The sequence below is a fragment of the Blennius ocellaris genome (genome assembly GCF_963422515.1).
Source record: "Blennius ocellaris genome assembly, chromosome: 15".
NCBI lineage: Eukaryota > Metazoa > Chordata > Actinopteri > Blenniiformes > Blenniidae > Blennius > Blennius ocellaris.
This window is the reverse complement of record NC_137664.1, coordinates 1,967,057-1,993,360: the sequence shown is the minus strand read 5'-3', so window position 1 is coordinate 1,993,360 and position 26,304 is coordinate 1,967,057. Positions and strand designations below refer to the sequence as shown.

Here is a 26,304-nt window from a genome sequence, read left to right as displayed (position 1 = left end):
CGTGGGCCTAGTGGATTGTGGGCCTACTAGATTGTGGACCTAATGGATCGTGGGCCAACTGGATCGTGGACCTAATGGATCTTGGGCCTAGTGGATCGTGGGCCTAGTACATCATGAGCCTCATGGATCGTGGGCCTCGTGGATCATGAGCCTCGTACATCGTGGACCTAAGGGATCGTGGGCCTGGTGGATCGTGGGCCTTGCGAGAGCTAAATCATTCCGGGCCTGGTGCTGCTCGACGCTTGGCCTAATGGATCGTGGGCCTAGTAGGTCATGGGCCTCGTGGATCGTGGCTCGTGGGCCTCATGGATCGACGGCCCAGCAAAAGCTAAATCATTCAGGTGACCCTGCACCTTGATGGAACCAAGCTGTTACTGGGTCCTGGGCTTGGTGGTGGATGTCTTCTTGGTTGCTAGAGGTTTCTAGACATTGGGCCTATTTTTGAAAGTCTTCTTGGTTGCTAGAAATTTCTTTATCCTCGGCCATGAAGGTTGTTTTTTTTTTTTTTTTTTTAAATCAGAGCTGGACTGACAGATTTGACGAGCTCCGGCTGAGGTGACATGACTCATGGATAATCTCCACCCCCTCCTCCAGGTGGCTGAGGGCTGATTGGAATGGTGCATTAGCATGAATTTGCATATCAAACACTCCTCACAAACATTAATGACCCTGAAAACACACACACACACACACACACGCTTGCATCGTCAGTCATGAGATGAAATGCGGGAAATGAAGCATCATCTCTGGCTCGCGGAGTGGTTGTGATCTTTGTCGGTAGAAGAAAAGAGAGAGTGAAAACGAGCCAGGCCTTCTCTTTTACATTCCAGAACCAGAAATCACACAAACCCACTCATGTTAGATCTCACAGCAGCAGGGGGAGAAAAAAAAAGAAAAGAAAGAGCCTTTCATCTTCACTTAACTCGCCATGTGCGACTGTCTGTCTCCACGAGAGGCTTTTGAAATCGGCGTGCCGGTGGATTCAACTCCCAGCGAGCTTTTCCAGCTTCTCCAGGTGCGTAAAACAAACCAACCCTCCGGGGGATTTCTATTTACTAATTTATTTTTTAATGGTTTGAAACGTTACTCACACACGCAGTGAGGCAGCCGCGACGTCCACACCGGCGTACCCGGCTCGCGGCCGTAGCACGTGATGGTGGCGCCGCCCTGCAGGACGAAGCCGGTGTTGCAGCTGTACTGAATGGTCGTCCCCACCAGGAGCTTGGGGTCGGACAGCGACCTGGTGGAGTGCTCCACGTGGCCGGGGTCCGAACAGTACATGACTGAGGAGATCACACAAAAGGTCAAATGTAAAAGTTTGGGTAAAAGTAGGACGGTGCCGCTTTTTAAAGTCGAGGAAATTTTTGATACTGCAAAAGTACTGATACGACCCAACGGGCCATTACGCAATGTCGTCCATCAACATCAACAGCAGTTAAACAGGAGAGGTCGTCAGCAGTTTGGAGTTTCTTTAATATTAATGAGAACGACGAGAACAAGACAGATCGTAGATTAAGTTTTGCCGAAATATCAAGAGGAAGATAGAGATAGTTTGTGCAAATTCAGCAACTTAACCACCGACAGAGTTGAGCTGCTCAGTTAATCCAGTAGCCGTGCTACATGCTATATGCTACATAGCTTCGGGGCTCACATACCAGTGATGCTACATGCTAAACATAATCAAAGTATGACTGATACGCTCATTAAGAGCGTGTACGTATTGGGTAGCGTGTAGATAGACGTACAAGTTAGGCTTTATGGCTAAATAAGTACTTGTATTAGTAATCAGTATCGGGAAATAGCTAAAGGTCAGTAAGTGTATCAGTACTCAGTGTCAGCAAGTAGCTAAAGGTGAGAATCCGTATCGGTACTTGGTATTGGCAAGTAGCTGATGATCAGTACTTAGTATCGATACTCAGTATTGGCACGTAGCTAACGGTCAGTACTCGTATCAGTACTCTGTTCCAGCAGGTAGCTAAAGGTCAGTACTCGTATCAGTACTCTGTTCCAGCAGGTAGCTAACGGTCAGTACTTGTATCAGTACTCTGTTCCAGCAGGTAGCTAAAGGTCAGTACTCGTATCAGTACTCTGTTCCAGCAGGTAGCTAACGGTCAGTACTTGTATCAGCACTCTGTTCCAGCAGGTAGCTAAAGGTCAGTACTCGCATCAGTACTCTGTTCCAGCAGGTAGCTAACGGTCAGTACTTTTATCAGTACTCTGTTCCAGCAGGTAGCTAAAGGTCAGTACTCGTATCAGTACTCTGTTTCAGCAGGTAGCTAAAGGTCAGTACTCGTATCGACGCATCATTAACTATCATGAGAGTATACAGTATTTCACTCAGTCACTAAAGTTGTTACTCACTGTTAGCTTTAGCATTAGCATTAAGAAAGGCGCTTCCCTTCTTGCAAGGCGACCGAAGTACCAACAAATATTCAATGTAACTACTACGTTGCTGATCAGATGTCTTGAACGCAGTAGTTTTAGCTCGTTAGCGTAGCTTTCCGTCGTCAACAAATCAATTTTCACCAAGTTTCATCATTCCGTTGGAAGAACTGACTCTTTTCGCAGAAGGGCGGCTGCGAGCTCCAGGAGAGGTCCAGCTGACAGGTGAGCGTCTCCCGTCCCACCAGGTCGTAACCCGGGTCGCACTGGTAGGTGATGCGGGCGCCGCGCACCAGCGCCACGTGGGACGTGGTCTTCCAGCCGTTCTGGATCTCGGGCAGGTCTGGACACGAGTCGTTCCGGGACACTTCTGTGATGAAAAAAAAACAACCCCCCCCCCCCCCCCAGGAAAACATGAGGATAGGGTTGATTAATGACTCTCATTACGGCAGAATCACGGTCCGGGTTCGACTGCGGGGAAACGTTTCCCGGAGACTAAAAGGTGGAGAGGCAATCGAGATAAACAAGGCGGCGGCGGCGGAACGAGACCGATGGGCTTATTGCGCAACCACTTGACCGTGAGACAGAATGATGGATTCCATCTGTTGTCGGATGGTCTTCAAATATCACCTCGGCTGCGTAACCACCTCGACAAGGACGGCTCAGCGCTGAAGACATTGTGGGTTTTTGGGGGTTTTTTTCTTACAAAAACTACTCGGTTTCAATTCCGACTGCCGCTGAAATGAAAAGATTACAGGCTGTCAGCTTCCTGCCAGCGCCGGGGGGGACGGCCGTTGTTTGTGGCGGTGTTATGTAGCTGTCAGATGTGAAGCACCGAGAGAATAAAGGAGTTTCTTTAACAAAATTATCCTTTGTTTGGCTTCAGTGTTTCTACAATGGTGATAAAAAAGAAACGCGCTGAATCTCCAAGGGCAACGGGAAGAGATATTTATTACTGTTTGCTTTACTTTGTACTGAACTCTGATTAACGTGTTTCAAAGTAGCGCATTACTCTCACGTGACCACTGTTTTCAGTAACCAGCGATCCGACGCGTTACTAGTCCCAAACCAGTAATCAGATTAAAGTTACTTCTCACTGTGACTGTGTGTTACTATTGTAGCATCACTACCGTAGCATCGCTATTGTAGCATCACTATTATAGCATCGCTATTGTAGCATCACTATTGTAGCATCACTATTGTAGCATCGCTATTGTAGCATCACTACCGTAGCGTTACTATTGTAGCATTACCCTGTACCATCACTAATGTAGCATTACTATTGTAGCATTACTATTGTGGCATTACACTGTACCGTCACTAATGTAGCAATACTACTGTAGCATTACACTGTACCATCACTAATGTAGCATTACTACTGCAGCATTACTATTGTAGCATCACTACCAGAGCATTACTACCGTAGCGTTACTATTGTAGCATTACCATTGTGGGGTTACTATTGTGGTATTACTATTGTAGCATTACACTGTACAATCACTATTTCAGCATTATTATTGTAGTGTTACTATTATAGCATTACTACCGTAGTGTTACTATTGTATCGTTATTATTGTAGCATTAATATTGTAGCATCGCTGTTGTAGCATTACTACCGTAGTGTTACTATTGTAACGTTATGATCGTAGCGTTACTATTGTAGCAATACTATTGTAGAGTTACAATTGTAGTATCACTAGTGTAGCATTACTCTTGTAGCATTAGTACTGCAGCATTTCTATTGTAGCATTACTACCGTAGTGTTACAATTGTAGCATTACTATTGTAGCATTACTATTCTAACAAAAGAATTTTTGCTCATTCATTGTAAAGTCTGGATGTTTTTTCTTGCACATTAACTATCAGCCAAAACGCCACAAAGTTGCTTTTTTTACGGGTTTTACTTGTTTCCGTGTGAACGAGGAATAAGTTTCCATCCCCCGTAGGCTGAAGACAGACCTGACTCATTGTTCCACCTACTGGTGCAATATGGTATTGCAATGATCAGAGATGCTTATTTATTTGGAACTCACTTTATATTTAGAAAATCTCAAAGTGCCACAAAGTAAAAACAGGTTATCGGGTTGGCTTAATGGTGACGGAGAACAAAAAAGAAAATTATAATAAAATCTTCATTTTAATTAACTTTTTTTTTAACAGAATATTGTAGTTAATACAGGTTCCCAGCGAGGGACTGCTGCCCCCTGCTGGCCAGTTAACGACCTCATTTTAGTAGAACAGCAGACAAATTTGGGAATATAAATCATGTTTGTCTTTTTTCATCAAGTTTCAGAAAATGTCTTTTTAATGGATACAAGTTTTCAACTTTATTATTGCTATCTTTCCTTTAACTTCCTTTTTGAACGTTGTGCTGCCACTTTAAGGACAAATAAGGAAAAAACAACATATTTGCTTAATTCTTCTCACAATCCGTGTTTTTCCCCATTAAAAACTGACAAAGTAAAGAGTTACAACCACTTCATTCTAAATCCAGTTTTGATAATTTCCTCCCTGCACAGTTTGTTCCAATCTATTTGTTTTAAAGTGCTTTAAAAAAAAAAAAAAATACAGATCCCTTAAAAAAGAAATGTCTGTTTTTAACTGGCTGCTTCACTTGGAATGCGCCATAAATAAGGATTATGATGATGAGATGCATCATACATATTCCACCGTCGTGCTTCTCACTTTACCGCACCGAGAGACTTTATGACAGTCGCGTCAAATCGTCCTTTTGTTACACGCTTCTTCTTCTTCTTTTATTTTTTTTATGGCTTTTCCTCCTTCCATTCTGCATTTATTGGAGTCGTTGGGAGGTTTGTGACGTCTCCAGTGAAGAAGAGGGGAAAAGAAACTCCTGTAGCTGCTTGAGCCAAAAAGAAAATACTTGAATAGACATTAATAAAATGAATGCTGTGTGTGTCTATGTGTGTGTGTGTGTGTGTCTTTGATGTTATATGATATTCTTACTGTATGAATTCGAATATATAAAACGATATATTTTCAATACAGGTAGATCGTTATATAAGATGAGTATTGAACATTGGGGATGAGTTAGGTTAGATAAGTTTTACTACTTCCTACACCTTTTCAAGGATGTGTGTGTGTGTGTGTGTGTGTGTGTGTGTGTGTGTGTGTGTGTGTGTGTGTGTGTGTGTGTGTGTGTGTGATGACTGATTGGACAGCGTGCAGCGTTGCTCTACATTGTATAGTGTAATCGGCCCGCCGGGATTTGTAAAGCCCGACTTCCAGGATCAATTATTCATTTTCTATTGACTCGCTTCTACCTCCTCCACTGTGTGTGTGTGTGTGTGTGTGTGTGTGTGTGTGTGTGTGTGTGTGTGTGTGTGTGTGTGTGTGTGTGCTGGAAATGTATTCCTCCAACACAAACGCACTCATACACACACATAAAATCAGAAGGAGTCGTCTCCATATTCATGCCCCGTGTACTTGATTTACCCCGCTGGGGGCGACGGCGCGGCGCCGGGGGGCAACGGCGCGGCGCCGGCGCGGCGCCGGCGCGGCGCTCCTCGGCCAAATTGGCGTCAGGTGGTGGAGATTACCCCGAGTAAAATGAAATATATAAATAATGGGAGCCTCTTTGGCTGCTGGTGAAAATGCAATTTGTGGCAGCCAACTGCCCCAGTTACAACAACTACCCCTTTTGTCCTTGACTGCAATAATTGCCCCTCTGCTGGCATCACTGTCACTAGTCAGGACAACTGCCCCAATTAGGATCACCCAGAGTTATCCTTTGTTCAAACAACTACCCCTTGTCCTTTACTAGATTAACTGCCCCATGGGTAGGACAACTGCCAGCTGTTGGAATAACTGCCCCCTGTTGCCAAACTGTCACTAGTTCGGACGACTGCCCCCATTAGTACCACTACCCTTTGTTCAAACCCCAACCCCTTGTTCTTTGCTAGAATAACTGCCCCAATTAGTACTGCTACCCTTAGTTTAAATCCCTCACCCTTGTCCTTTATGAGATTAACTGCCCGTGGGTAGGGCAATTGCCCCAATTAGTACTGGTACCCTTGGTTCAAACCCCTACCCCTTGTTCTTTGCTAGAACAACTACCCCTAGGTAGGACAACTGCCAGCTGTTGAAATAACTGCCCCCTGTTGCCGAACTGTCGCTAGTTAGGACAACTGCCCCAATTAGTACCGCTACCCTTTGTTCAAACCCCTACCCCTTGTTCTTTACTAGAATAACTGCCCCTGGGTAGGAGAACTGCCCCAATTAGTACCGCTACCCTTTGTTCAAACCCCTACCCCATGTTATATATGAGAATAACTGCCCCTATCAGTACCCTTACCCTTGGTTCAAACACCTACCCCTTATTCTTTACTAGAATAACTGCCCCTGGGTAGGATAACTGCCCCAATTAGTCCTGCTACCCTTGGTTCAAACCCCTACCCCTTGTTCTTTGCGAGATTAACTGCCCCATGGGTAGGACAACTGCCAGCTGTTGAAATAACTGCCCCCTGCTGCCGAACCGTCACTAGTTAGGACATATGCCCAATTAGTACCGCTACCCTTTGTTCAAACCCCTACCCCTTGTTCTTTGCTAGAATAACTGCCCCTATCAGTATCCTTACCCTTGGTTCAAACACCTACCCCTTATTCTTTACTAGAATAACTGCCCCTGGGTAGGATAACTGCCCCAATTAGTCCTGCTACCCTTGGTTCAAACCCCTACCCCTTGTTCTTTGCTGGAATAACTGCCCCTATCAGTACCCTTACCCTTGGTTCAAACACCTACCCCTTATTCTTTACTAGAATAACTGCCCCTGGGTAGGATAACTGCCCCAATTAGTCCTGCTACCCTTGGTTCAAACCCCTACCCCTTGTTCTTTGCGAGATTAACTGCCCCATGGGTAGGACAACTGCCAGCTGTTGAAATAACTGCCCCCTGCTGCCGAACCGTCACTAGTTAGGACATATGCCCAATTAGTACCGCTACCCTTTGTTCAAACCCCTACCCCTTGTTCTTTGCTAGAATAACTGCCCCTATCAGTATCCTTACCCTTGGTTCAAGCACCTACCCCTTGTTCTTTGCTAGAACAATTGCCCCTGGGTAGGACAACGGCCAGCTGTTGGACATTCCAACAGGTTGGTCTAACAGAAGGGGCAGTTGTTCTAAAAGGAGGACGTTTTGTGTCTCTCACCCATGTAGTTGATGATGAAGCCCTCCCCCTTGCCGAAGACGAGGCCGGCGGGGTCGGAGTGGAAGGAGACGGTCAGGTCGGGGGTGGAGGACGACAGCTTGAAGGGGCTGCTGCCCCCGACGTAGCGGCCCAGGATACGGGTGGTGACCTCGTCGCCGTCGGTGATGGTCAGCATGTCGCTGTCGCTGATGTTCAGCCTGAAGCACAGAGGGGAGGAGGAGAGGAGGTACTGCTGGACCCCTCAGGCAATATCACACCCAACAGCTTCACTATCGCCACCTGGTATCGTCACCTGGTATCGTCACCTGTATCAACACCTGGTATTGTCACCTGGTATTGTCACCTGTATCAACACCTGGTATTGTCACCTGGTATAGACACTTGTATTGTCATCTGTATCGACACCTGGTATCGATACTTGTATTGTCATCTGTATCGTCACCTGGTATCACCTGGTATTGTCACCTGGTATCGATACTTGTATTGTCATCTGTATCGACACCTGGTATCATCACCTGGTATCGACACCTATATTGTCATCTGTATCGTCACCTGGTATCGACACTTGTATTGTCATCTGCATCATCACCTGGTATCGGCACTTGTATTGTCATCTGCTTCGTCACCTAGTATCGGCACTTGTATTGTCATCTGTATCGTCACCTGGTATCGGCACCTGCATCGTCAACCGGTATTGTTGCTTGGTATCGTCACCTGCATAGTCACCTTGTACCGTCACCTGTATGTCACCTTTTATCATCACCTGGTATCGTCACCTGTATCGTCATCTGGTGTTGTCATCTGGTATCGTCACCTGGCATCGTCACCTGGCATTGACAACTTGTACCGTCACCTGGTATCGTCACATCTCCCTTTAAATCAATTATTAAACTATATCAGGATTTTAAAAAATCAACCATGGAGCTTCTGACATCTTTTCATCCTGCAACTTCCTGTCGCCAGAAAACGTGAGGAGATTTGACTGGTGCGGATTGTTGTTGTTGTTGTTGTTGTGTGACTTTTGTTGTTCTGTTGAATGTAGCTGTTAGCGTCTATTTATCTGGGATAGTTTTAAAAGTTTCAACGAAAAAGTTGAGAAACATGAAATATCGACATATTTTTCTCTGCCTTATTAAAGCAATAAAATAAACTCTCCCTCTGACTTTATTTTATTATTTTGTTTACCAGCTCCCTGCCTCGCTTGTTTATGAATGATTCACATGTTTACGTTAACCGGAGAAGGAAAACGACTCATTTCACTTCCCTGCAAACAAACATGACATCAGAGACGTCCTGCAGAAACTTGTTTCTAATAAATATGGAACTATCAGCTTGTTTTTTTTCTTTCGCCAGCCATGCATGTTTAATGAAGGTCGGTTTTTTGGGGTATTTTTGTAGCCGAACTCTGGATCACAGCAGGAGTTTTGTGCTCTTATTTTGTAGTAACTCACAGTTGCACGTCCAGCAGGACGCGCTTGTCCTCGCCGACGTGGATCCTCCAGCTGCAGTCCTCGCCCTCGCCGTACCACTCTGGCCAGTTGGGGGACAGGATGACGCCGCCGGGGCCCGACAGGTCGCCGCCGCACTGAGCTGCAGGGAGACAACGCCAACCATCGTCAACGCCAACCATCGTCAACGCCAACCATCGTCAACACCAACCATCATCAACATCTAATACCAGAACCACAAACTGGACTTTGTTTGTTTTAGCTGGTAATTTGGAGTTTTCTGGTAGTTTTCTTCTGAAGTTTTGTTGTTATTGTTGTATTTTCTGTTTTTGGTGGTTTCGTCTGGTATTTTTGTCTGTTTTGTCTGTTTCTGTGGTAGTTTTGTGGTTATTTTGTCTGTAGTTGTGGTAGTTTTGTCTGTTTTTGTGGTAGTTTTGTGGTTATTTTGTCTGTAGTTGTGGTAGTTTTGTCTGTTTTTGTGGTAGTTTTGTGGTTATTTTGTCTGTAGTTATAGTAGTTTTGTTTGTAGTTGTGGTAGTTCAGTCTGTAGTTGTGGTAGTGCAGTCTGTTTTTGCATTAGTTTTGTGGTTTTTTTGTCTATAGTTGTGGGAGTTTTTCCTGTTTTTGTGGTAGTTTTGTGGTTATTTTGTCTGTAGTTGTGGGAGTTTTTCCTGTTTTTGTGGTAGTTTTGTGGATATTTTGTCTGTAGTTGTGGTAGTTCAGTCTGTTTTTGCATTAGTTTTTTGGTTTTTTGTCTGTAGTTGTGGGAGTTTTTCCTGTTTTTGTGGTAGTTTTGTGGATATTTTGTCTGTAGTTGTGGTAGTTCAGTCTGTTTTTGCATTAGTTTTGTGGTTTTTTGTCTGTAGTTGTGGGAGTTTTTCCTGTTTTTGTGGTAGTTTTGTGGTTATTTTGTCTGTAGTTGTGGGAGTTATTCCTGTTTTTGTGGTAGTTTTGTGGATATTTTGTCTGTAGTTGTGGTAGTTCAGTCTGTTTTTGCATTAGTTTTGTGGTTTTTTTGTCTGTAGTTGTGGGAGTTTTGCCTGTTTTTGTGGTAGTTTTGTGGTTATTTTGTCTGTAGTTGTGGTAGTTTTGCCTGTTTTTGTGGTAGTTTTATGGTTATTTTGTCTGTAGTTGTAGTAGTTCTGTCCATTTTTGTGGTAGTTTTGTTGTTTTGTCTGTAGTTGTGATAATTGTGTTTTGTAGGTTGTTTTGCCCAGTTTTTGGGGTAATTTAGTCTCGAATTGTGTCTGTTTTGTGGTAATTTTGTCTCCATTATTGATAACTCTGAATGTTTTGTGGTTGTTTTGTCTGTTTTATGGATGTTTTGTGGTTTCGTCTGCAGTGATAACAGTGTCTGTTTCCGTTTTGTCTGGGTTTTTTTTTCTCGTAGTTGTGGCTCTTTTGCTTTTTGTTGGGGGGGGGATTTGTTGAAAATGTGTGCCGTCAGTCCGGCGTCACCTTTGCACAGCGGCTCAGTGTCGTTCCAGTACGGGTCTCTGGCGCTGACGCACTCGATGACGGGCGGTCCCTGTTCCAGCGCGTGACCCGGGTCGCAGGTGAACTGGACCACGGCGCCGACGCCGTACAGCGGGTCCGAGGTGGTGAAGTTCCCGTTCTGGAGGTACGGCTCGTAGCAGTGGCCTCGCTCGAACGCTGCAGGAAGTAAAAAAGAAATTTTTTTTTTTTTTAGAAAGAGGAATTAAATAAGTTCATCCCTTTCATTGATCTCCATTATCTCCGTGGAGCCGCCGAGTAATTTCCAAAAAAAAGGAGCGACGCCGGAGAAGAAAGAAACGGAGGCTCATGTGAGGTGAGATGTTTTATTTGCTGCTCAGATCCGTTATTTGTTCTGCTCTTGTCTGTTCGTCGCCGGGATCCAGCGACTCGGCTTTCACTCTTTGACGAGGAAAAGTACCAGCAGTTTTTTAAATCCGGCACAGGAAAACAATTCAAAGACATCGTTTCTTTTAATTTTTTCCTCCCTTTTACTATTTCACTCCGATCACAGTGAGATTTGTCACACACACTTTAGTATAGACCATAGCATACCATAGATACCATAAAGAATTTTAAAAAAGTTGAGCGATATAGAGGTTTTTTTGGGTTTTTTTAGGTGTAAGGTCTCATTTGAAAATGTTTTGTTTCCAAAAAGTTTCACGTTTACACGTTTTGAAAATTACGCCCGTGGCCGTGCTTACGCAGTTAGCAAGCGTTTCGGAAAACTTGCTCCATTTCCATGGAGCTGGAACATTTTCAAAAAGTTGCACTTTCTTGTTTCCACGAAGACAGCGTTGGAGTGTTCAAAATTTAGTTTTTTTTCCTCCTTGTTACCATGGAAACAGAGCATTTGCAAAAAGTTCTGTACCCCCGTTTAGATGGAGTCAGAGTTGGAGCATTTTTCCATAAAATTTCATGGAGGCCTCCCCCGTTTCCATGGAGACAGAACATTTTCAAAAAGTCGCAATTTCATCCCATTTCCATGGAGACAGAGCTTCTTCAAAAATTTTCATCCCCCTCATACACACACACACACACACACACACACACACACACACACACACACACACACACACACACACACACACACACACACACACACACACACACACGCACACACACACACACACATTTCCATAGAAAGGGAGTCAGAGCATTTTCAAAAAGTTGCATTTCCCCCGTTTCCACAGATGCATTTTCCACCGTTTCCATGGAGACAAAAAACGGCCAAAAACCCCCTTTCCCCCGTTTTTACAGTCGGAGCATTTTCAAAAAGTTGCGTTTTTTCCCCCCCGTTTCCATGGAGACAGATCATTTTCAAAAAGTAGCAATTTCCTCCTGTTTCCATGGAGACAGAGCTTTTTCAAACAGTTGTACCCCCAACCCCCCCACCACCACTCATTTCCACGGAAATGTAGTTGGAGCTTTTTTTTTTTTCAAAAAGTTACGTTTTCTACCGTTTCCATGGAGACAATGAACTGTGAAAAAGTTGGTGTTTTTCTCCCCCGTTTCCACACTCAGCGCAATTTCAAAAAGTTGCGTTTTTCACCCTGTTTCCATGGAGAACAAGTTTAAAAAAAAAATAAAAAATCCCACACACACATTCCCATGGAAACTGAGTTGAAGCATTTTCAAAAAGTTGCGTTTCTCCCAACATTTTCACTTGATTTGACTTCCCAACAGGTTTTAATGAATAAAAGTTTTTTTTATTTTTTTTTTTTAAAGAATCAGGCATCAACAACAGCATTTCTTTCAATATTCAGGCAGATCTTTGTTGTTTTTTGTTGTGTTTTTTCGCCGCGTTCATCCGTGAAAATTTCCCAGTACTTGTTTTCTCGATCCTCCGTCGCCAAAAAAAAAAAAAAAAAAAACCTGGAAAGTTTCCGCGGACACAGTTTTTCTTGGACGAGCTTTTTCCCCGTCTGGCAGGAGGCGAGGTGAGAATCTCACGCTTTACACACGATTATCCAGCGATTACGTAACGCGGAAATGTCGTACCTTCGTAGCGGATGTTGAAACCCGTGTTGTGGTTCGGCTGGTCGGTGATGAACTGGATCCTCACCGCCGGGCCCTCGCTGATCACCCCCTCGAAGGGGATCTGGCCCCCCCGGCCGGAGTCGAACAGCACCACCGAGCCGGCGTCCAGCCCGCTCCACAGCACCAGGCTAAAAGGGGGACACGGGCGGGGAAAGGGAATCAAACCGGCGCTCCCACTTCCTGTCGTCTCGCTGGCGCCCCCGAGAGGCCGGGCGTATGTACGACACGCCCTGACAAGGCCCCACATGATGCGAGCGCCGAAACGGTGGGACTACTGGAACGGTGCCAGACGTTTTCGGGGGATTACTTGTCTTCGTGCCGTTAAATATTGAGAGAGCGATTGGGTCAAAGGTCAAAAGGTCCAATTCGCCTGTTTTCATCGTGACGCCGTCAGTTTTAATCCAACTGACGTCAGACCTACGCCAAAATGTTCAGTGTTCAATTCCCTATCCTTGGATAGGTCACATGATGCAGTGATGTCATCACCTTGGTTGATGGTGGGGGTGGGGGTGAAAGGTTGGGTGGGGGGGGGTCACATAGAAATGAAACTGTGAAACAGTGAAAACATGAAGAAATGCAAACGATCATGTCAAATGATTGAAGTAGAGTGGCAGATCATATGACCTTGTAATCCGTTGGTTTCCATGGCGACAGATGTGGCGATGGCGAAGGTGTCCGTAGTTCTAGTTCTATACGTTTTACTCTGATCTCAGCTAACCGCCGTTGATCTGCTCGACGTATATTTTACCCCCCTCCCCCAGAGACCGACGTCAGGACGAGGAGGACGTTACCGGTCGGTGGGTCCCAGGGCGAGCCTCTCCAGGTGGAGGTGGAGCCTCTGGTCCCGGGGCGCCTCCAGGGACCAGGAGCAGGACCGGTCCAGCGTGGCGTTGGGCCCGTGGTGCGGCGACGGAGACAGGACCCTACCGACGGTGGCGTTCTTCACCGTGCCGCCGCAGAGCGCTGCAGAGGGAGAGGGACACGGTCACACGACGAGGTTTTAAAAAACAAACAAACAAACAAAACAAAAAAAGATGTCGTTTGCATGTTTGGCCACTAGCGGGTGCTGTTGTTGAAACTACACACACACACACACACACACACACACACACACACACACGAGAACAATACGATATAATCAGGAGGAAACGTTCTACTCATCGTCCTCCGACTGAGCATGTGCAGAACGACTATTTTACAACGGCGCAGGAACTTTAGTAGCGTTTCAGTGAAGACGTTTTCAAAAAGTTACGTTTTCTACAAACATTGTTCTTCTTCTTGTGGGTTTAACGGCAGTTTGCATACATAAAGTTGCACTACTGCCACCTGCTGGTTCTATCTATCTATCTATCTATCTATCTGTCTCTCACTCTATCTATCTATCTATCTATCTCTCACTCTATCTATCTATCTATCTATATATCTATCTATCGGTCTCTCACTCTTTCTATCTATCTATCTATCTATCTATCTATCTATCTATCTATCTATCTATCTATCTATCTATCTATCTATCTATCTATCTATGTACATGGTTTCCCACCGCTCTCGTCCCTGATGATTGTTTCCTTTCTTCTTCTTCTTCCTCTTCGTCTTCACTTGGGCTCAAAGTTGCACTACCGCCACCTGCTGGCTCCAGCTCGTCCATAACCATTCCCACTGCTCAAAATCAACTATTTACAACAACTGTAGTCAACGGACAAAGTAGAAGTGCCCCCCCCCCAACCCCCACCCCCGTTTCCATGGAAACGGAATCTGGGCATTTCCCATTTTTGAACAAAACAAACAAACAAACAAACCAAACTAAAAACTGGTCATGCGCTCACCGCGGCAGCTGGGCTCCTTGCCGCTCCAGGTGGGCAGCGAGGCGTTGATGCAGGTGAGCAGCGGCGCCCCCTGCAGGTGGTAGCCCATGTGGCAGTGGAAGCGGGCCGTGCCGCCCGGCAGGAGGTCCAGCACCGACACCTCGCCGAAGTGAGGCCTCCTGGGGAGCGAGCAGCTCAGCCTGAAGACTGGGACGACATAACGGGGCGGTGAACCGGCAACCCACCACTGTGGCAACGCACACACACACACACACACACACACCCATATACACACTGATTGTACCTCGTGTGTATATATATATATATATATATATATATACACACACACACACACACACACACACACACACACACACAGACACACACACACACACACACACACACACGTACATATATATACACACATATATACATATATATATGTATATATTGCACATTTTACATTTGTGTTGGTAAATTTATATTTTAAATGTCTCACCCTCTCTGGGGCAAATTAAACTGGATGACAGGATGAAATTATGACGGGATAAAGAAATGAAATAATTACAGAGTGAAGGGATGAAATGATGAGAGGATGAAATGATGACAGGATGAAATGAAGAAGGGATGAAATTATAACGGGATAAAGAGATGAAATAATTAGCGAGTGAAGAGATGAAATAATGACAGGATGAAATAAGGAAGGGATGAAATGATAGGATGAAATGATAGGATGAAATGATAGAATGAAATTATGACGGGATGAAATAAGGAAGGGATGAAATGATAGGATGGAATGATGAAGGGATGAAATGATAGGATGGAATGATAGGATGAAATGATGAAGGGATGAAATGATAGGATAAATGATGACAGGATGAAATGAAGAAGGGATGAAATTATAACGGGATAAAGAGATGAAATAATTAGCGAGTGAAGAGATGAAATAATGACAGGATGAAATAAGGAAGGGATGAAATGATAGGATGAAATGATAGGATGAAATGATAGAATGAAATTATGACAGGATGAAATAAGGAAGGGATGAAATGATAGGATGGAATGATGAAGGGATGAAATGATAGGATGGAATGATAGGATGAAATGATGAAGGGATGAAATGATAGGATAAATGATGACAGGATGAAATGAAGAAGGGATGAAATTATAACGGGATAAAGAGATGAAATAATTAGCGAGTGAAGAGATGAAATAATGACAGGATGAAATAAGGAAGGGATGAAATGATAGGATGAAATGATAGGATGAAATGATAGAATGAAATTATGACAGGATGAAATAAGGAAGGGATGAAATGATAGGATGGAATGATGAAGGGATGAAATGATAGGATGGAATGATAGGATGAAATGATGAAGGGATGAAATGATAGGATAAATGATGACAGGATGAAATGAAGAAGGGATGAAATTATAACGGGATAAAGAGATGAAATAATTAGCGAGTGAAGGGATGAAATAATGACAGGATGAAATAAGGAAGGGATGAAGGGATAGGATGGAATGATGAAGGGATGAAATGATAGGATCAAACGATGAAGGGATGAAATGATAGAATGAAATTATGACAGGATGAAATAAGGAAGGGATGAAATGATAGGATGGAATGACGACAGGATGAAATGAAGGGATGGAATTATGACGGGATAAAGAGATGAAATAATTAGAGTGAAGGGATGGAATAATGACGGGATGAAATGATGAAGGGATGAAATGATAGAATGGAATTATGACAGGATGAAATGATGAAGAGATGAAATGATGGAGGGACGAAATTGTGACGGGATAAAGGGATGAAATATTGAAGGGATGAAATGATGACAGGAGGAAATGATGAAGGGATGAAATGATGACAGGAGGAAATGATGAAGGGATGAACGACGTTTTGGCCTCATTGTGATGATTTTGTTGTTTTCCCCTCCTTCCTTTCATCTCAATCACTTCCTCTGCTGACGTGAGAGGATGAGACGGCTGTGATTAATGGCGGCGGTGGATTTCAACACTTTGTCATAGCCATCACACACACACACACACACACACACACACACACTCACACACACACACAAGCGCGCTCACACACACTCCTAATGAGACGAGAGCCGATTAATCAGACCTCTAATCAGCTAATTCACACGACAGATTCAATCACCATGCAGAGCGATTAGCCCACAAGATTTCTGATTATGCAATTAAGCGCGTATGCGGAGCGCCGACATCCTCTTACGGCCTAATGACGGCGCTGTGCTTTTATTGGAGCTCAATGGCGTGTTTGTGTTTCACTCGTTCACACGTCGCCGGGTGTTTCCAAAGCCCTTTTACGCTTAAAGCGCGGCTAAAAATGACGATATCTGAAAACGAGCCGGTGTCTTAGGATTCCCCCGCTCTTCCGGAAAGAAAAATTAAAAATTAAAAACTTCCTTCCTGCATATACAGGAGCTGGTGTGAGCATGCCAGGCCTGTAGGGGGCAGTGTAGCGAGAAGCACAAAGCCACGATAGCCAATCAGAATCTCTCTGCTTCATTCGTCACACAAACAAACAAACAAACAAATTGCATCATTATTGCTGAACAGGAAACAACTGGCAACTAAAATAACCCTGAAGCAGGTTTTTAATGTGGATTCTTGTAAATGAATATATTTGAAAAACAATCTGGTTTAAATGAAGGTTTTCTAAAAACGATCTGGTGTGAATGAAGATTTTTGGAAAACATGCTGGGATTATTGAATTATTACTTTTTAATGATCTGGTGTAAAATGAAGATTTTTCAAAAACAATCTGATATAAATTAAGATTTTTTTTTAAACAATCTAGTGTAAATTAGGTCTTGGGGAAAACCATCTAGTGTAAAAAAAAACCCAACTTATTTTTAAACAATCTGGTGTAAATAAAGATTTTCTGAAAACGAGCTGATGTAAATTAAGATTTTTTTAAACAATCTAGTTGAAATGATGTCTTTTGCAAAAACCATCTGTTTTAAAACTTTTTTTTTTTTTAAACATCTCGTGTAAATTAAGATTTAATAAAACAAACAATCTAGTGTAAATTATGTCTTTGGGGAAAACCATCTGGTGTAAAAAAAAATTAGTTTCAAACATCTGGTGTAAATTAAGATTTTTCAAAAACAATCTGGTGTAAATTAAGACTAAAAAAACAAAAAAAACAATGTAGTTTAAATTATGTCTTTGGGGAAAACCATCTGGTGTAAAAAAAAATTTTTTTTAAACATCTGGTGTAAATAAAGATTTTTTTGAAAACGATCTCGCATAAAAATTCAAATGTTTTTTTTTAAAACGATCTGGCGTAAATAGTTTATTTAATTAATAGTAGATAGTTTTGAAAACAGCATAAATGAAGACTTTTTAAAACGATCCTTTCTTATAGGCTGGAAATGTCCCTTTTAACAAAACCCTGGGCTGCGTGTAAAACGCGGCCGTGACTCCGGAGCCGGAGCTCGTTTCTCACTCTGGTAGTGCAGCTGGAAGACGCCCAGGCTCCCCTCCGGCGAGGAGCGGTAGTAGACGGACAGCGTGTTGGTGGGACTGCGGATCACCTGACCCTCCACCAGCAGCGTGTGATTGGCCAGGACCAGCAGGGCGCCGCGCTCGTCCACGCCGCGGATGGACAGCTGCTCGCCGTCCGACAGGTTCACGCTCTTCACCTGCGAATAAAACGTCATGCAGGATTCCAAAATAAAGCACCACGTGCAGATTGAGTTTCACGCTTATGGGAATGAATATGATATTTAAAAAAAATTTTTTTTAAACATATCATATTTGTTCCTATATCTTCAGACAAAACATTTCTTTGCAAAAATTATCTTATCTTAAATTAAAAAAGACTTTTTTCTGCTTTATCTTTTTTCTTTTTTTAAAAAAAAATATGGTGCATATTTTTGTTTATATTTATCAGCATTTTAAATAATAAAAGTGATTTAAAATCCTTTTTTCTCCCCACAATTTTAATCTTTAGCAAATTTCTACCTTATTAACATGTTTTTTTCCTACAAATAGTTTTTTTCATTAATCATTCCATATTTTTATGCAGAACTTTACGATTAAATATGAAATAAGATAATTTTACCAAAGACGTTTTTTTTCGCAGCTTTATTTAATATTTTTGTTTTGATTTATCGTCATTTCAAATGATAAGTCATGAATCATTTGAATCCTTTTTTATTTAAATTTTTTTGCAAATTTCTACCTAATTAACATGATTTCTTCCTACAAATGCTCTTTTTTCATTAGTCAGCCGATATTTTTATGCCGCACGTTAGGATTAATTATGAAATTAACTATTATCTCAACAATTTTTCATAATAATGATAATTAATTATGACTTTTTTTCAAAAGTTTTTGGCAATATATCGACCATATCCTATTTTCATTTAACATTTCCTTTACGTACTTATGTCTTAAGTGCGTTTTAAATGTGTTGTTGTGTTAAAGAGGAATTTCCATCACCATTTGGGGCGGGCAGTAAAGTACATAAAAATGTAAAAAAAATACACAATTTTGCAAAAAAAAAAAAAAAAAACAACAACAAAAAAAAACAATATATATAAGCAACTTTTTTTCATGTGTTTTCCAGCGCAGTATCCTCGACCTCCACTAGGAGGCCGAGTTCATCTCCACTTCGGTGGAAAACATCCTTACAAGTCAGCTGTGTGTGTGTGTGTGTGTGGTGTGTGCATGTGTGTGTGTGTGTGTGTGTGTGTGGTGTGTGTACCTGCAGCTCCACGCCGTACCCGGTGTACACGGTCACCGTGTAGATGCAGCGCAACGTGGTGCCGTCGGGCGGCGGCGGCTCGTCAGCGGAGTCGATGTAGCCCTCGGCGTCGGAGAAATTGAGCGAGCAGCTGGCGGCGGCTGAGTTAGCGAGAGAGACAGAGAGAGAGAGAGAGAGAGAGAGAGAGAGAGAGAGAGCGAGCGAGCGGAGAAGTTCAGCCGCCATTGTTGCCATTTTGTTGTGTTTTTGTTCGCCGCCGCTCGGCCTTGTAATCCCTCTAATGTGAGCCTTCCTGGGAACGCGGCGGAAATCCCCCGCCGCGTATAATTAATGACGGAAATTACAGGGAGCTAAAGCGCCACGCGGCCCGGACTCTTTTTTTTTTTTTTTTTTTTCAACAATCGCACTCTGCTGCTTATTCATATCTTTATTGTTCCTAAACCGCATTTTGTTCTTTTAACGTTTCGACATTCATCTTCCTATGAAAATACGTGTTTATTAAGCTGCTACTGTGAGCCTCAGCTAACGCGCTAACGCTAATGCCACCTTTCGCGTCACCGTCTCCAGTTATCAGGAATCAACGCTCCACGTTCACGAGCAACAACGGCGCAACGCTAAAACAGCAGCTGTGGACGGCGGTAATGCTAAAGCTAACCATCGGAGGTGGAGAGGAACAGCAAAGTGTAGATGAAGCTAATGGTCATTACAACAGTCAGAGATGGAGAGACGACAACTCTAAAGGATGCTAATGCCAACAGCTAACAGAGATGGGGCAATACGGCACTTTGGATAGCGTGAATGCTATTGTTAGCAGTATTGTGCTAATGCTGAAGCTAACAATCAGAGCTACTTGATGTAGCTATAAGTAATGGGATTACACTAGTTACTTAATTTTTTATCACTTGATGTAGCTACAAGTAATAGGATTACTCAAGTTACTTCATTTTATATTACTTGATGTAGCGACAAGTAATGAGACTACACTAGTTACTTCATTTTTTATTACTTGATGTAGCTACAAGTAGTGAGATTACACAAGCTACTTCATTTTTTCATCACTTGATGTAGCTATAAGTAATAGGATTACTTAAGTTACTTCATTTTTTTATTACTTGATGTAGCTACTAGTAATAGGATTACTCAAGTTACTTAATTTTATATTACTTGATGTAGCTATAAGTAATGGGATTACACTCGTTACTCCCTGATCAGGTGTGAGTGTTACCATGGTTACCTGCTGACGGAGTCTCTGTGTCCAGGTCGGCCATCGTGCCCGTCGCGGCGCTCTCCGCCTCCCCCTCTTCCTCCTCCTCCTCCTCCTCCTCCTCCTTCTCTTCCTCGGCTGTGTGTGTGTATGTGGGCGTGGAGTGTGTGTTTGTGTGTGTGGGCGGGGGAGGGGGCGGGTCGGTGGGGCCCGGCGCCGCAGCCGGCGCCGCAGCCGGCGCCGGGGCTTTGGCCCTCCTCAGCAAAGCCCCGCCGGGGAGGGAGCCCACGCTCAGGCCTCTGCCCAGGAGGGGCAGCAGGTTGTGGGGCAGGGCGGAGGGGAGGACGTCCCCCCTCTGGGGGGGGACCAGGCGTCCCCTCTGGGCCAGCACCGACTGAAGCAGGCCGGGGCCCCGGCCGCGGGGGGAGCCCTCCTTCGGGGACCCCTGCGGGGGCACCACCGCCGTGGAGGGGGGGGGCCGGGGGGGCTTCGGCATCTGGAGGGGGTGAGGAGGAAATAAATGACCGAAACACATCAGAGGAAGAAAGAAAATGATGTGAGAGAAGAGCCACTGATTCTGTTACTGACACACACACACACACACACACACACACACACACACACACACACACACACACACACACACACACACACGGGGAGGGGGTGCACAGAGGCACTGCGCTCGACCAAATTATTTTTTGTGAAGCCAAAATTATTATTTATTTCCACTGTAAATATATATAAATTTGCTTTTGATTTGCTCTGAACATTTTATATAAATCAATAAATTAATAAATTAATAAAAAAATAATTAAATGTAATCAAACATTTTAATCAAAAATAAAATATAATAAAATCAAAAATCAAATCAAATCAAATAAAAAATAAAATAAAAAAATAAATAAAATTAAAAATAAAATTAAATAAAATTAAATTAAATATAAAATTAAATTAAACAGAATAAAATAGAATAGAATAGAATAAAATAAAATAAAACTGTCATTTCGCTCAGGTAATATTGACCCTGCTACGTGTTGATTATTGAAGTGTGTTAACGACAAAGTGAAAACTGCAGCAGTGGTCTTCCACACACACACACACACACACACACACACACACACACACACACACACACACACACACACACACACACACACACACACACGGGGGGGGGGGGGGGGGTAAGAAATGCACAGAGAGGCACTGCGCTCTGCTGTGCATGCTAAAGTGCCATCTCCAGCAGCTTAGTTCAAAAACAGCACACAGCAGCACTTACACACACACACACACACACTCACACACACACACAAACACACACACACACACACACACACGCATACACACACACTGCAGTCCACTCTCCTCCTAATGAACAGATCTGTCGTCTAAAATACGAGTGTTAAAGAAGCTCGGAGGCGAAAACTTCGCCGGCTTTTTCCACGGCGACGAAGAGGAGAATAAAGAGTCGTCCACATACAGTGACCTCCTGCAGACACAGAATCACCTCCAACTATTTTATGATTCCCCCCCCCCCCCCCCCCCCCCTGGTGGCTTTGTAAGCCACAAAACCTAAAAATATCGGCCAGATTTCAGAATGTAAAAGTGACAAAGACACGCACGTCGAACGTAAAACGGCACAGGTCGACCACAAAGAGACCAGTCGGCCCAGAAAGGCGTTAAAAAAACGGGACATGGAGGCGCAGAACGGCCACACGTCAGTAGGAAACGGCCATAAAGAGACACCGAATCACTACAAATTGAAATAAAGTGGCCATAAAAAGAGACAAAAATGACAAAAAAAAGAGATTATTATTTGGCGGAAAAGGAAAATTTAAGAAACTAAATAATAACAAAGTGACGAGAAACTGAAATTGAGCCCCAAAACACACAAAGAATCACAAATACGCCAAAATATATAAACACAAAGAAACTTAAACATAAACTTTTTGTAAAAAAAAAAAAAAAAATTACATAAAAAAAAAAAAAGACGACTGCATGTGCACGGCTCCCCCTAGTGGCCCGACATGCAAACTACATCATTTTCAAGCATTTTCTGCCGTTTCCATGGAAACCAACATCGTTCGCAAAACGCTGCCGTGTGAATGCGAAACTTTCCTGAAACAGAGACGCTACAACATGTTTTCATTTGAGACGAGGCCTGGAATTTAAGTCAAATAACGAAAAACACGTTTTATTTATTTATTTTTTTGTTTTGTTTTCCAATGTTTGTAACCCGACGGAGGGAAAAGTTACTTGTTGCCGGTCGTCCTGCAGGTGGCGCCGTTGAGCCAGTTGACAAGTCACGAGTGTAACTCTTGACAAATTATCGACATTTTCAAAAAGTTATGAATGCCAAGGTGTCAAAAACGTGTTCGGGCAGAAAAAAACAAAAAAAAAGAACAAATCCAATAAGGTCCTCCGGCACGCTCAGCGCTACGACCATAAATATAAAAACAACAACGTGACTGCAAAGAGAAGAAACAAGAGAAAATACAACCTAAAATATAACAAAATAACCTTGAAATGATATAAAATGACCTTGAAAGACACAAACTGACGACAAAGAAATAGAAAATGACGCTAAAACTTTCTCAAAATGACAATAAAGAGACCAAACGAAAAACTTATACAACATTAAAATAAAGAGAAAATACTTCAGCATTCACACTGTTGTTTTAAAGTTGAAGAATTTGACTTGACTTCATGTGGTTTGTTTTGTTTTGTTTTCAATTCAATTCTTGTTGTTGTTTTTACATCTATTGAAGTTTATATTCTTTAATAAGATCCGGCCGGAAAAACCTTGTATCATTAATTCCCCGTCATGTTTTCATGCTGCCGTCACTCATCGGGTGAATAATTGAAACCCAGATGTGGAGTTGTTGTTTGTTTCTTTTGAGGGAAACGTGTCGTGACGTTTGCTGTTGTGACGGCCGACGGCCCAGAAACACAAACCAAAATATATAAAAAAAGAAGTGAAGAAGTCATTTTTTTTTTTAAAGGACTTTTATCTTCTGGGTTAAAAAAAAGGTTAGCTGGAAAAAAAGGTAGAACAGCCGAACTTGTAGAAATTGCATCAAAAAAAATAAAAAAATTGAAAGGGCTACAATGGCAAATAAATAAATCAGTACAAAAAAAGGAAAAACTGGAAATACTAGAAATACAAATTTCTAAAATTTAAATTTAAAAAAAGTAAACGATAAATAAAAAAGTAAATAATCCCAAAAAAGAAAATAATAATTATTACTATGTATTATGATTATCGCCATCATCGATAATAAACAAATAAATAAATAAATAAATAAAAACCTCAAATCAGTACAAAAAAGGAAAAACTGGCCATTATTATAAATTCTAATTTCTAAGAGTAAAAATAGCTCAAATTAAAAAAAAATGATCAATAAAGAGTAAACAATGCACTAAATTAACCAAAAAAGCAAAAGTAAAACATCCCAAAAAAATAAAATAAAAAGATTATTATTATTATTACTACTATTTATTATTGCCAATATTGATAATCAATACATACATCAGCACAAAAAAGGGAAAAAATTGGCAATTATTAGAAATTCTAATTTCTAATGTTAAAATAGCTCCAGTAAAAAAATGTGACCAAAAAAAATCTACAATAAAAACCGATAATTAATAAATAATTCTTCTTACTATTGTCACTATGATCATTATAATAATAATTATTATTATTATTACACAAGTGACCTCAAATGAACAAAAAATATACTTAAAAGAAAAACACCTGATGTTCTAAATTCCAGTCATGTAACATCAGACAGTTTTTCTTATTTTTTCCCCCTTTCAAATATTGCAGCTCCAGACAAAAGTTATTTTTTCATAAAGGTCTGCAGAGCCCTGAACTAAGTGGAAGCCTCCAGCCGACGACGTGAAGATTATCTGAAAAACCTTCAGGTCTCTTTTCAAAAGGCCCCGGAGAGCGATGAGTCGGCGCTGTGTGGCGGCGCTGCAGCAGAAAAGCAGCAGCAACAACAACAACAACAACGACGACGACAACAGGGAGGCGATAAACGTGGAATAATAACGCCGAGGTCACGTGACGCAACCGGAGCCGCGAAAGAGAAGCGGCAGATTAAACACTTTAGAGCCAAGTAGGTGGGATTGTGGGAGATGAAGGTCTCCGCCTGCGAGGTCCGAGATAAAACACTCGTCGCCGCCGCCGCCGCCGTCTGAGAAGCGCTCGTCTGGATGAAAGAGCCGCAGCCCCTCATTACATCACTGCTTTTCTTTTCCTGGAAACTTTGGTTCTACGTACTTTAATCTGAAAACTTAGATTGGCCTCGCGTGCAGAAGAAAACTAGTTGTTTCTTCTGTTTGATACTGCTCTATAATCTGGTGTTAGAGGAGGAAGATGCTCTATAATCTGATGTTAGAGGAGGAAGATGCTCTATAATCTGACGTTAGCGGAGGAAGATGCTCTACAATCGGACATTGGAAGAGGAAGATGCTCTATAATCTCACGTTAGCGGAAGAAGATGCTCTATAATGTGACATTGGAGGAGGAAGATGCTCAATAATCGGATGTTAGTGGAGGAAGATGCTCTATATTCTGACGTTAGAGGAGGAAGATGCTCTATAATATGACGGTAGAGCAGGAAGATGCTCTATAATCTGGATGTTAATAGGAGGAAGATGCTCTATAATCTGGCGTTAGAGGAGGAAGATGCTCTATAATCTGACGGTAGAGCAGGAAGATGCTCTATAATCTGATGTTAGAGGAGGAAGATGCTCTATAATCTGAATTTAGAGGAGGAAGATGCTCTATAATCTGATGTTAGATGAGGAAGATGCTCTATAACCTGATGTTAGAGGAGGAAGATGCTCCATAATCTGAAGGAGGATGCTAATGACAGCTATTGTGGATGTAGGATAATGCTAATGATAATCACAGTTATTTGGGGTGTAGGATAATACTAATGCTAATCACAGCTATTTTGGATGTAGGATAATGCTAATGATAATCACAGTTATTTGGGATGTAGGATAATGCTATTGCTAATCACAGCTACTGTACGTGAAATAACAGCAGAATGAGACACTTTCACAAACTAGAGCAGATCCCGGAAACGTCTTGTGCTTTTGGCTCCACTGTTTCGCTAGAATCTTCCTCTGCGGCTCCAAGAACAGAAAAATATTGGGAGTCTAAATAATGAATGCTAAGAATCTGTGCTGAGAGTTTTATGAATCTATGATGAAGGAATTCCCAAAAAGTGAAAAAAAAAAAAAAATCACTACAGTGTGGTGAAACAAAACAACAACAGAGGCACGAAGGTGAAAGTTTTCATTTTTTTGACAAGATCTACTTCAGCCTATTAAAGCGTAGCAACGCCACCTCCGCTGGAGGGACTGGATGGAGAAGCTGATGGAGAAGCTGATGGAACCGCGAGGACGAATCCCCGACGCCCACGCCGCCATCGACCGTTTAGCTAAGAACCTGCGCGGGCGAAAGGTCAGACCACCGCCACGACTTGGTGGGTGGTGAGATCAAACCTCTATGGTTTTTTTTCTCTTTATGACTGCTGAATGCTTTGATGTTTCAAAGGTCCAAAGGAAAAAAGGGCAGTAAAGCGGGCGACCTCTCCAAGAAGAAGAACGTAGCGGCACGACTTGCGGTATCCTGATTTTATCGTCCATACCGGTACATCTAGCCATCATCCGTCGTCGTCGTTACTACCGATAAATCTCGATCGTTTTAGTAAAGTTCTGCGTTGGCACGACGAAAGCCGTGTAGTTAGCATTCCAGGCAAATTTTGGGTGTCAATTTGTAAGATATAATTTTTTGTGTATTGTTATTCTGATAGTTATTATTAAAAAAAAATAAATAAATCAGCTCCCCGGAACACAATCCCTCCATGGACTTGGTCTTTTTCATTAAATTACCATATTTTCTGGACTATAAGTCACATCTGTTGAAAAATGTGTCATGATGAGGAAAAATATATGTACAACAAGTCAATTGTCATTTTGTGATGCACATTAAAAAAAAATAA

The 26,304-nt window shown here is 42.5% G+C and overlaps 1 protein-coding gene across 1 annotated transcript in view; it reads right to left on the bottom strand.

Annotated features, from left to right (window-relative positions):
• sez6l (seizure related 6 homolog (mouse)-like) overlaps positions 1 to 26,304 on the bottom strand; it is a gene marked incomplete at both ends in the record, with an annotated part of 60,620 nt that overhangs the window by 4,157 nt on the left and 30,159 nt on the right. Inside the window, 12 exon segments of the mRNA XM_080509863.1 lie at positions 1,092 to 1,283; positions 2,558 to 2,752; positions 7,551 to 7,747; positions 9,002 to 9,140; positions 10,457 to 10,651; positions 12,494 to 12,660; positions 13,324 to 13,495; positions 14,359 to 14,544; positions 17,821 to 18,016; positions 19,084 to 19,218; positions 19,221 to 19,236; positions 20,473 to 20,783. Coding sequence (XP_080365989.1) covers positions 1,092 to 1,283; positions 2,558 to 2,752; positions 7,551 to 7,747; positions 9,002 to 9,140; positions 10,457 to 10,651; positions 12,494 to 12,660; positions 13,324 to 13,495; positions 14,359 to 14,544; positions 17,821 to 18,016; positions 19,084 to 19,218; positions 19,221 to 19,236; positions 20,473 to 20,783 — 2,101 coding nt within the window.